The sequence below is a fragment of the Lissotriton helveticus genome, chromosome 2_1, assembly GCF_964261635.1.
Source record: "Lissotriton helveticus chromosome 2_1, aLisHel1.1, whole genome shotgun sequence".
Classification (NCBI taxonomy): domain Eukaryota; kingdom Metazoa; phylum Chordata; class Amphibia; order Caudata; family Salamandridae; genus Lissotriton; species Lissotriton helveticus.
The window spans coordinates 1,226,349,521-1,226,362,012 of record NC_136059.1 but is presented as its reverse complement, the minus strand read 5'-3'; the positions used below and the strand labels follow the sequence as shown (position 1 = coordinate 1,226,362,012).

General features: G+C 44.8%; 1 protein-coding gene across 2 annotated transcripts in view; it reads right to left on the bottom strand.

Annotated features, from left to right (window-relative positions):
- HERC3 (HECT and RLD domain containing E3 ubiquitin protein ligase 3) overlaps window positions 1-12,492 on the bottom strand; it is a 604,132-nt gene that overhangs the window by 194,934 nt on the left and 396,706 nt on the right. Inside the window, exon 16 of one of the 2 annotated variants that reach the window (XM_078676105.1) lies at window positions 3,822-3,935. In XM_078676105.1, the coding sequence (XP_078532231.1) occupies window positions 3,822-3,935 (114 nt within the window). Of the gene's footprint in view, window positions 1-3,821; window positions 3,936-4,635; window positions 4,873-12,492 lie in introns of those variants that run through there. The other variant, XM_078676106.1, reaches the window with a different exon arrangement.

Genomic DNA, 12,492 nt, shown 5'->3' with positions numbered 1-12,492 from the left:
GGAGCCGATCGCTGGCCCTCGAGGCGCGCCGCGCGCCGAAGCCTGATGGTCTTCTTAGATCGAAACTTGGAACAGGCCATACAGTTGGCCTCGTCGTGGTCCGACGACAGGCATTTATTGCAGACTGGGTGGACGTCGATGTGTGGGTACTTGGATCCACACACGGGACAGCGCTTGAACGGACTCCGCTCCATGCCGTCGAAGTCTTGCCGCGTCGACTGGGCCTCGATCCCCGAAGAGTCACGCGACTCCCCGGATCTCTGACTCGAAGAGTTGGAGTAAGTCGGGCACCGAACGCAAACAATACCGACGGTTCGAAAAAGGCCTTTTGGCCTGCAAAAAGTTAGTTTTGATCGATTCCGAACCGGAGTTAACGAAATCACATCCGAACCCAATGGCGGAAAAAAACAATCTAAGGATGGAGTCGATGCCCATGCGCACTGTAGTCCAGAGGAGGAGCCACCTATCTCGTGATACTTCGAAGACTCTTCCAGGACAACAATGTGCAATCATCCGGACCCAACACTAGGCGGCGATCTATGCTATAGATATGAATTCAGCAGCCCACATGCCTCGAACATATAGCCTTTTAGCCAGCCGTAGCGGGCTATACCGGCTATTAAAGGCCCGAGCCGAAGGCGAGGGTCTTTAAAAAGGCGGCAGGACTTTAATAGCCGGTATAGCCCCGCTACGAAGAGGGGATTGAAATCCCCTCAGGCTCCCTGAAGCCTTTGTTCACAGCCACAAAGAAGCATTGGAATGTTGGAGCTCCGGGATTATACCAGCCATTATAAGCCTAGAGTTACTCCATTGTTTTCAGTTGAGCTTCAAACGTTTCAATGTTCTAATATAGCCTTATAGCCCACCGTAGCGGGCTATACCGGCTAATAAAGGCCCGAGCCGAAGGCGAGGGTCTTTAACAAGGCGGTGGGACTTTAATAGCCGGTATAGCCCCGCTACGAAGAGGGGATTGAAATCCCCTCAGGCTCCCTGAAGCCTTTGTTCACAGCCACAAAGAAGCATTGCAATGTTGGAGCTCCGGGATTATACCAGCCATTATAAGCCTAGAGTTACTCCATTGTTTTCAGTGGAGCTTCAAACGTTTCAATGTTCTAATATAGCCTTATAGCCCACCGTGGCGGGCTATACCGGCTAATAAAGGCCCGTTCCAGCATCTTTAACAAGGGAGCGGGACTTTAATAACTGGTATAGCCCAGCTACGACGGGCTATAAGGCTATTAGAACATTTTGCCCCTCGAGGGCAGAATGGTCTCACAAATAAAACAAAGGCTTCAGGGAGCCTGAGGCTATTGAAATCCCTTCAGGCTCCCTGAAGCATTTTTTCACAGCCACAGCTGTGAAGACAGAAGCATTGGAATGTTGGAGCTCCGGGCTTATACCAACGATTATAAGCCTGCAGCTACTCCATTGTTTTCAATGGAGCTCCCAACGTTCCAATGTTCTAATATAGCCTTATAGCCCGCAGTAGCGGGCTATACCGGCTATTAAAGGCCCGCTGAATCGTTAAAGGCCCGAGCCGAAGGCGAGGGACTTTAACGAAACAGCGGGACTTTAATAGCCGTATAGCCCTGCTACGAAGGGCTATAAGGCTATTAGAACATTCTGCCACTAGAGGGCAGAATGTTCCAACAAATTAAACAAAGGGTTCTCGAAGCTCGAGGGGATATAAATCCCCTCGAACTTCGAGAAGCCTTTGTAGAACATTGGAATGTTGCTCTGCGGGCCTTTACCGGCCCGTAGAAGCACGGAGCACTCCATTGTCTGCAATGGAGCTCCCAACATTCCAATGTTCTAATAGAGCCTTATAGCCCGGCTATTAAAGGCCTGTTCCAGCATCTTTAACAAGGGAGCAGGACTTTAATAACTGGTATAGCCCAGCTACGAAGGGTTATAAGGCTATTAGAGGGCAGAATGTTGTAACAAATAAAACAAAGGCTTTAGGGACCGCGAGGAGACTGAAATCCCCTCAGGCATTCATTGGAATTTGAATGTTGGAGCTCCGGGCTTATACCAGCCATTATACACCTGGAGCTACTCCATTGTTTTCAATGGAGCTCCCAACATTCCAATGCTCTAATATGTGTTAGAACATTGGAACGTTGTAAGCTCCATTGAAAACAATTGAGCGCTCCAGGCTTATAACGGCTGGTATAAGCCCGGCGCGCCAACATTCCAATGCTTCTTTGAAGCTGTGAACAAAGGCCTTCAGGGAGCCAATCCCCTCGCGCTCCCTGAAGCCTTTGTTTAATTTGTTAGAACATTCTGCCCTCTAGTGGCAGAATGTTCTAATAGCCTTATAGCCCTTCGTAGCAGGGCTATTCCGGCTATTAAAGTCCCGCTGCCTTGATAAACTCCTTCGGCTTGGGCCTTTCACGCTGCATCAGGCCTTTAATAGCCAGTATAGCCCGCTACAGTGGGCTAGAGGCTATATTATAACATTGGAATGTTGGTAGCTCCATTGAAAACAATGGAGTAGCTCTGGGCTTATAATGGCTGGTATAAGCCCGGAGCTCCAACATTCCAATGTTTCTTTGTTCACAGCTCTGGTTGTGAACAAAGGCTTCAGGGAGCCTGAAGAGATTTCAGTCCCCTTGCGCTCCCTGAAGCCTTTGTTTTATTTTTCTAATAGCCTTATAGCCCTTCGTAGCTGGGCTATACCAGTTATTAAAGTCCCGCTCCCTTGTTAAAGACGCTGGAGTTGGCCTTTAATAGCTGGTATTGCGCGCTACGGTGGGCTATAAGACTCTATTAAACTATCTACGAAAGATGAGGCAGTATGAAAAAGAAGAGAACTTAACCGAAACCTCCCACATAATCATTATGACAGTTTATGTTCGCTTGCTCAGATACACTTTGTGCGTCAGATCCATGAAGCCATAAGGTATCTAGCTAAATCAAATACCACCGGCCTGGAACTGCCCATCCTTAACATGCAAAATGCTTTCAAATACCTCCTTGTGGCCAGATTTCTGAACAAGGGCATTAGCCATTTTTTCCACTGAAAGTCATAAGCATGACAGAAAAAGAAATATGATGTATGGTCTTTGAAAGCCCTCTACACGCTGGACATCCATCTTGGTACTCCACTCACAGATAACAGCATTAAGATTCACCAATATGCTGAAGATGCACGCTGCTACATGATGGTCTTCTCTGCTTCAGGCTCCTTAAACACTGCCTGTACATCATCCAGACCTGGATGAACAGAGCTTGCATTAAGCTCAACTTAACCAGGACATGAATTCCTGTTATTTGCCTCAAACATCAAAGAAAAAACAATAATAACCTGGCTTAATCACATGAAACTAGACTGCCCCAAATCCAGACTTTCACCCAATGCAAAGTCACTTGGATAAACCCCCTGACACCAACCTCACCCTCAATAAACCATGACACCATTACACCATAAGATCAAGAGACCGTAGACTAAAGTGTAAAAAAGAAAAAACAAAGCGGCAAGCCTTTTCTGTTTATGCACCCAGGATCTGGAACAACTTTTAAGTATCCATCAGGACAGCTCCAACACTGCCTCACTATAGAAAACAGTTGAAGCTATACTCTTTAAAGAACACTACAAAACAATGCATTACCCATCCAAAAGCCAGGTACCTTTCCTATCACTTGTTGACTTAATGCTTATCTTTGACTGTGTTCAGGGCTCTGCTGCATTTTGGCAAGGTTGCGCTGTAGAAATACCATATCAATACATTCATACAGAGTACGGTTAGTTATTTATCTGTACATGTGCACATTTTGTTTATTAATTGATATGATTCCCATTTTCACCCAAGAGTACTCACCATTCCCGCTTGGTTTAGAAGCCATAGAAGGTAATCTTCCTGGATATCCACCAAGCTGGAAACCTCCGGTATATAGAATTTGTCGTATTCTACATGTGCTGCCTTCACATTTACCTGAGATAAGAAAGAAGTAACAACAACAGTACGTAAAATAAAGTTAATTACTATACAAGATTGGTTTGCATGATCCTAAACTTGTTCACAGAGAACGCCGTAGTTCCCCTACAGGATGCTTAAACTGATTTGGATCTCACAGGGTGTAAGCTGTAATGTATGATAATACATAACCAAGAGATAAAACACTCTCCCTACAAAAATGCAGAGAAGGTCAACAAAGAACTCAAAAGCAATATGTTACTTTGCAATCAAGAAACTAGATCTGCAAGCTTCTGCACAAGAGAAAGAATGGTGTGCATATGGAGGCATGCAAGGTCTCTAGATGTGACTGGTGAAAAGTGAAGCAGCTGAAGTGCAGTTGAGCTGCACCCTTCTTCTACCAGTAGGAGCCAGTGCCAGGGACATCACTGTGGGGAAAATAAATATTTTGTTTTATTTCTCCTGTTTGGTTTTCATCGCCTAAGGCATCAATACAAATGAATTTGGATAAAAATATGGGATACATATGACGGGCAACAATTTGGAACGTGAGCCCTCCTGTACTTAAAAGCCACTGATTTCTAAGCATTACGTGATCAATACTGTGCCCGCTGCTGGGCTTTCCTACGCTGAGGGGAAAATAACCATAACATTTCAAAATAAATTACACTATAAAAGGCTTGCTGGCAATTATTTGTTTTATTCAATGGTGGAATATACAAATTATGATTTTAAATACAGGCTAAAACATGAATGCAGAATTAGCTCCAACATTTGTTTTACACTTATGTAGAAGCTGTCTTACCAATGTTTGATAACTAAACCTTTTGAGAGCATTTTTCTATAGGCAAATCTGGAGCTGAGGATAGGTGGTCATCCATTCCTGCCTTTGTAGAAAATAATTGCCATTACAGAACCAGACAGGTTGGACTGTGTTGCAAAGCAGCTTTGGTACCTATGAGACAACAAAGCCTTGTAACCCATAAGACAACAAAGCTGGAAGAACAAAACAGAACTTGGGCACAATACGATTCCAATTGAAACCCTTTTTGAGCATAGTATAACAAGTATCTCCCCCTTAATAATGTAATGGATATATGTTTCATGACTGGGGCACACTGTGTAGAGCATCATGCCCGCTACCCAATTTTCTACAAATAAGTTAACTAAAGGACAGGGATAAGAAAATAAGTTACTTACCTGTAACTACAGTTATCCAGTATTGGTATCTTTCATAGATTCACATGCCTGAACCATTCCCCGTCGTCGAGGCGGGAGTCCCACGGTAATAATAAATACAAAAGCAGTGCCTTAGTAAGAAACTGTAGCAGGCTGACAAGACAATAGGCCCAAAAAGGCCCAAAGCTTAGTAGCCTATCTACTTCATTATATGAAAAGAACTGAAAAATAGTTCCAACCAATCAGATGCCAGCACCCTCTAGAACCTTCCCACCAGAGGCAGTTCTCCTCATATTTTCCTTAGCACAAGTGAGAAGTATGTATTCCCATTAGAGAACTGTCCTGCCGCGGAGGAGGGTGGGTGCATGTGAATCTATGAAAGATACCAATACTGGATAACTGTAGTTACAGGTAAGTAACTTATTTTCTTATCCAGTATTGAGGTATCTTTTATAGATTCACATGCCTGAATCAGAATAGCAAGCAGTAAGCCCAATAATGTCGTTCGCGAAAGGTGGGAGACAAAGTGTAAATCTACATATCCCCCACACATCCGGAAGGTTATAGAGCAGTAGAATAGATTTAAATACATGCCCATGTAGAACCTTCTGAAATGAAATAGTTATAGCTATTTAACATACTGCATATTAAATATAACATTTGACAACCAGAAACATTACAGTGAATATGATCATACTTAAACCTCATAAATGCAATATGAGAAACAATTAAAAGTCTAACCTTAATAAAGGAGATGTCGAAGCACAGCTTGCCCCACTGCTGCATCGTCCTGCGACGCAGACTGTAAGCAGTAGTGCTTCGTAAACGTGTGGACATTCTTCTATGTCACAGCATGACAAATATTCTCCAATGTGACCCCAGCAAATAAGGCTGTAGAAGCAGACATAGTTCTGGTGGAATGTGCTTTGACCTTTCTGTGCAAAGGTTTGTTGGCTTTATCATGGCAAAATTGTATGGTAGAAGACAGCCATCTGGCTACAGTTGCTTTTGTCACAGCTTGTCGTAATGTGGCTTGGCCATAAGCAACCAATAACTGATTAGATAGTCTGATATCCTTAGTCTTTTGAAGGTAGAACTTCAAGCAACGTTTTACGTCAAGAGAGTGCAAAGCCTTTTCCTCTGGTGTTACTGGATCCGGGAAGAAGGTTTTCAACTTTACAGGTTGGTTTAGATGGAATTGAGACGGTACCTTAGGAATGAATTTTGGATATGTTCGTAACGTGACAATCTTTAGTGAAATGCAGAAAGGGTTCCGAAATTGTGAAAGCCTGGATTTCGCTGACCCTCCGGGCCGAAGTGAGAGCTAATAAAAGTGCCACCTTGCAGGTTAAGAACTTGACCTCAGCTTTGTGAATTGGCTCAAATGGTCTTCTTATTAATTGAGATAGAACTGTATTGAGATCCCATTCCGGAGGTGGAGGTCGAATTGTAGGAAAAGCTGGAAAAAACCCTTTTAAAATTGTTTGATAAGTGACGAAGAACAGAGTGATGGTCTGTTAGGACTCTTTCTGAATCTAGAAATCGCAGCGAGATGGACTTTGATAGATGCGAATACTAGACCTGCTTTAGCTAAGGATAGTAAGTATGGTAGGATATCCTCTGGTGGAGCCTGGAGTGGATGAACATTATTTGTTTCACACCAATGAAAAAAACGCTTCCATTTAAAGCGATATGTCTTGATAGTGCTTTGAGCACGGGCTTTAGATAGAATATCTCTACAGTCCTGAGACATTTTGAGATCCTTAAATTCTAAGAAGTCGGGAGCCAGGCGTGCAAGTGAAGCGACTGTGGATCCGGGTGTAGAATCTGATCTCTCTCTCGTCAGCATTGTGAGTGTTGGCTTTAGACAAACAGGACGCTGTTGTGACAACAGGAATAACTCTTGGAACCAATACTGCCTCGGCCAGCGAGAAGCAAATAGGATGAGACTGCAATGTTCCCTCTTCATTTTTTGCAGAACCCTCGGTATCAATGGTATCGGGGGGAAAGTGTACGCCTAAATCCCTGACCATCGCATGGACAGGGCATTCCCTCTTGATCCCCGTTGAGGAAATCTGCTGGCGTAATAAGGCATTTGCTGTTCTGTCGTGTTGCAAACAGATCCAGAGTTGACGTGCCCCACAACCGGAAGATCCTCTTCACCTGCTCTTGTTCCAGCTCCCACTCGTGACATCCAGTGAGAGATCTGCTGAGATTGTCGGCCAGAGAATTCCGAATTCCCTTGACATGCTCTGCTCATATGCCATGCTTTATAATCCACTCCCACATCTCTTGAGCTTCCTGTGATAGGGAGAGAGACCTCGTTCCCCCCTGCTTGTTGATGTAATACATGCTGGTGGTATTGTCTGTACGCACCAGCACTGAGGAGTTTGCAATTCTCAGGAGGAATGTCTGCAGAGAAAGAAAGATGGCTCGTAGTTCGAGACTGTTGATGTGCTTTTGCTGATATTGTTGAGACCATCGTACTTGAATTTGAAGGTCTTGGAGATGTCCTCCCCAACCTTCCATGGATGCATCCGTGGTCAGGACAAACTCAGGGGGAGTATTCAGGAACGTGAGCCCCGGAGATAGATTGCTTCTTTTTGACCACCAGTGAAGAGCATGTATCACTCGTGAGGTCACCTTTATGGAATCGTCAAATGACCCTCTGGCCTGTTGCCATTGCCGATGCAACTCCTCCTGCAGAGGTCTCATCCTGAGCCTCGCAAGCGGGACTAAGCTGATCGCCGAAGAACACATCCACAGAAGGGAAGCGAATGTTCGGACAGAAAATGACTTTCTTCTTGAAATTACCTTTGCCAGGCTTTGTAACTTGTTCTGACGATCTTCTGACAAGAATGCCTTGCACCGTTTGGTGTCTAGTGTTGCTCCCAGAAAAGTTAGAACTTGGAGAGGTTGCAACTGTGACTTGTTTGCATTGAGCGCGAGTCCCAGATTTGAGAATAGATGAAGGCAACTTTTGACAGCCTGTCTCATAGCCTGCTTTGATGGTCCTTTGAGCAGCCAGTCGTCGAGGTATGGGAAGACTTGAATACCCCGAGACCTCAGAGTGGCAGAGACTGGAGCTAGGCATTTTGTGAATATTCTCGGTGCCGATTTCAGTCCGAACGGGAGCACCTTGAATTGAAAGTGGACGCCAGCCACTGTGAATCTTAGGTATTTGCGATGTTTGGGATGTATAAGGATATGGAAGTAAGCGTCTTCCATGTCTAGAGAAGCCATAAAGTCCCCTTCGTTGAGACAGCTCAACACATCTGCCAGCGTCAGCATTCGAAAACTCTGCTTCTTTAGAAACGTGTTGAGTTTACGCAAATCGAGAATCTGGCGCCACTCCCCCGATTTCTTCCTTATGAGAAAGAAACAGGAGTAGAATCCTTTCCGTGAGATTGGAACTTTTTCTATCACATTCTTGCGGAACATTTTTAAAGCTTCTCTGAACAGTAAGTGAAGAGGAGGGGGACCCTTGGGCGGGGTCGTAGGTGGCTTCCTTAAGAACTCTAGAGTGTGACCTCCTTGAACAAGGTCGAGGACCCACTGATCTGATGTGATGTGCTGCCATTGTTGGAAAAAGGCTGAGATCTTTGCGCCCACAGGGAGGGGTGAAGATTGGACTGGCGTCCGGCAAAGCTTATTGTCTTTTATTTGAGTCACGCCTTGATTATTGGACCTTCGTCGTCCGCCCTGACGAGAGAAATTGCTTGAAGATGACTGCCTGTAAGAGGACTGGTAATAAGGCTGCTTATATTGAGATTGGTATTGCCTGTTTTGTTGATTGTGGTAATTTCCTCTAGAGGAAAAACCACGACCTCTTGATCCTCTGAAAGATCCTCTTTTATACTGTAGGGTACCCAGTGATTTAGCCGTGTCAGTATCTGTCTTGATGGTCAGCAAAGCATCAGCTATATGTTTACCAAATAGTGACTCACCATCGTAAGCCATGTCCAGTATTTTAGTCTGTACCTCAGGTCTAAAAGAGGTTGCTTTGAGCCATCCCTGGCGTCTGAGAACAGCAGCCCCCGCTAGCTGTCGAAAATTAGTATTAGAAATGTCTAAGGCGCAGTCAATAATTTCTGATGCCGCCCGTTCGTGCTTCCTGCTGGCGATATTCAGGTATAAGTTCTAAGAATTCAGATAACTCTGACCACATCTGGCGGTCATAACGTGCTAAGATTGCCAGAGAGTTTGCTGCCTTGATGGATGACGCAGCATTGGTGGACATTTTTTTGCCTATCAAATCCAATCGTCTACCCTCTTTATCTGGTGGAGTTGCGATTGGAGTGGATGGATTCTTTGACCTCTGCTGTGCAGCCTGCGAGATTACAGAGTTCGGACACGGGTGTCCCACAAGGCAAGATGGAGTGTCTGGTGGTGCTCGATATTTCTTTCTAATTTGAGGAAGGACCGCGGGTATAGATGCAGGTGTCTTCATTATCTTAAGACCTTCCTTCCAAATAAAATCTATGATCGGTATTGCTCTGGCTATTTTTCTGTAACCTTCTTTGAAGTTGTGAAGAAAACAATCAGATTGTTCTATAGTGACCCGAAGTTCGAACCTTGCTGCAGCCCGTTGCATAATGTTATGAAAACCGCCAATATCCTCAGGTGGTGAATCAGAGGGTTGCGGCATAGGAGGCGAAGGCATGGGGATTATATACTCATCCCAAGGAACCCCAGGTACATTATCATTAGGCAATTCACCTTCCTCTCTTCCATCCTCATCTGATGATGAAGTATCCTGACCCCCTTGTGGTGTAGCTTCTACAGGGTGTCTCGGAGAAGTAGGGTCTTCTATTGGTGGCGTAGGTGTAACCGCCGGCACGGTAGGTAAAATTGGAGTAGTCGATGTAGTCGTAAACCTCTGCCGATAATCAGCCAACATGGCCTGCAAATCCTGGATCAGAGATGGAGGAAGATGACTTGTTTCGTCCGAACGTGGAACCTTATGTGACGGTCTATGATATGGCGTAGACAAGTCTTCTTGATAAAAATGTTCCTGGTAGTCTTCCTCTTCATCTTCTTCTTGACATTTTATGCGCAACTCTGAAGGGTGGCGTGCAATCCCAAAAGGACCTTCTTCCTCCCCGTCATCCTCATCAGATTCCTCTTCTTCCACATATGTCTCCAAGATGTGTGATGGTAACAGCGGAGATATATTGGTATAGTCTTGCCTATGATACGTTTTCAGTTGAAAATGGGTGTACGTAACAGGCGATGCCCGAGATACCTGTAGAATCGCTAACCAAGCTCTCGTAGGTGGACTTCTGGTCATTAATAGACTCTTCGTCGAAGGGGGCGTCTTGACCAAAGGTGTAATAGACATGGAATCTTCATTGACGGGGCTGCCATCGACTGGGCCGTCGTTGACGGGGCCGTCATCGACGGGGCTGTCATCGACTGGACCGCCGTCGACTGGACTACCGTCGATGGGCTCTTCGTTGATGGGCCTGCCGTCGACGAGCTCTTCGTCGACGATGACTTCGACATGGTTTTTGTCGACGATGACTTTGTAGATGAAGGACCCATCGTCGATGGGATTGAGGTTGACGCTGCTGTCGGCGGTGATTTAGATGAAGGAGTGACAGAAGAGGATTCCTTAGTCCCAGAAGACTTCTTAGCAGTGAAATTTTCGAAGACACAATAGGAGAGGTTATAGCTCTTATAGAGACCGTAGATGAAGTACTTGAAGTAGAAGAAGTCACAGAAACTGTGTGAGAAGACACCAGAGAAATAGTCTTAATCTGGGCTTTACTCACTGTTATTGTAGCTGAAGATTTGGAAGACTCTGAAGGCGGAGATAAAGGTGATCCAGAAGGAGGAGAAGACGACCTCCTTGTGTGATCTGAAGCTCTATGAGAGGATTTGTGATGTTTCCTCCCCTCAGGAGAAGAGCCGTCTTTGGATCTGGCTCTTTTGCTGGAAGTAGAGGCTCGATCCTCCTCGTCTGTAGAAGATGATTTGAGCCATAAAAGAACCCTTGCCTCCCTGTCCCTGATGGTTTTGGCAGGGAAGGTTCTACAAACCCTACAATCCTTAACAACATGGTTAGGATGTAGACAGTAGATGCAGTCTTTATGCTGGTCATCTACAAGGACCCTCTTTTTATCACGGGTCCTGCAAGCTTTGACGAGAGCTTTATTTTCAGACATCCTGAAGAGAAAAAGTAGAAAACTGAGTAGGCACTCAGGGAGACTCCCTTCCACACGACATGCGTGGAAATCTGAGGAGAACTGCCTCTGCTGAGAAGGTTCTAGAGGGTGCTGGCATCTGATTGGTTGGAACTATTTTTCAGTTCTTTTCATATAATGAGGTAGATAGGCTACTAAGCTTTGGGCCTTTTTGGGCCTATTGTCTTGTCAGCCTACTACAGTTTCTTACTAAGGCACTGCTTTTGTATTTATTATTACCGTGGGACTCCCGCCTCGGCGATGGGGAATGATTCAGGCATGTGAATCTATGAAAGATACCCCAATACTGGATAACACAATGTGCCACAGGTCACACGGTCTGGTCAAGGGGAAGCGCAAATTTACAGCAAAGTGTACAGATTTTTTTCAAATTTGTAACTGAGCCACAGGAGGTCATGTCTTGGCCCTCTATAGGAGTTTGCAGTAAAGATCCATTTTAACAAGCAACCATCTTGTCAAATCAACCCTTTTGTCAAATCTGTCATGTACCTTTGGTCTCGCCCCATTATGGGGTCCCAGAGTCAGGGAGTTAAAGCTATGTAGTGTGTGTACATCTCATTGCACACTGTTAAGGAATACTTCCAAGATTGTACTGCTGAATTTTAGGTTTAGGCCTAGAGTAAAAGCTATATAACCCTAAGGGATGATCAGAGATTAAACCCCAGCGGTCTCAAAGCAATGGTTGAAAGAGGCTTACGCAAAAGGAGGAAAGCCAATGATTCCTGAATGCATATGTAAACAATAGGACAAAAGACCGCAGCAGTGTAAAATCAGATCGAATATGACCGCACTGAAATGAGATGCTCCCACTTGACTGTTTTATGCATCAATGTGAAAAACTTTAATTTGAACCACTATACTTTTCTCTTCTCGTTCCCAGGGCCATTGTCAAACCAATTTTAGAAATGTCGGGGTATAATGGGGTTTGTTTAAATTCAAGCAAAAATCAGAGACACCGTCCATGGTTTTGAGAAATGAGGGAACACAATCCGTGTACTGATCAGACAAAATGGAACAAATGACTGCCACGCACACGCATATCAGGGGAACATTAGTACATCTATAAACCATGAACAGTCATACCTGTTCCAAGGCATAAGCACCTTCTGAGGTTTTTCGGATTTTCAGTACAGCAGCTGTAGTCTATTCACTGCTGTGCAAAATTCCCTTACACCATCAAACCTACTCCC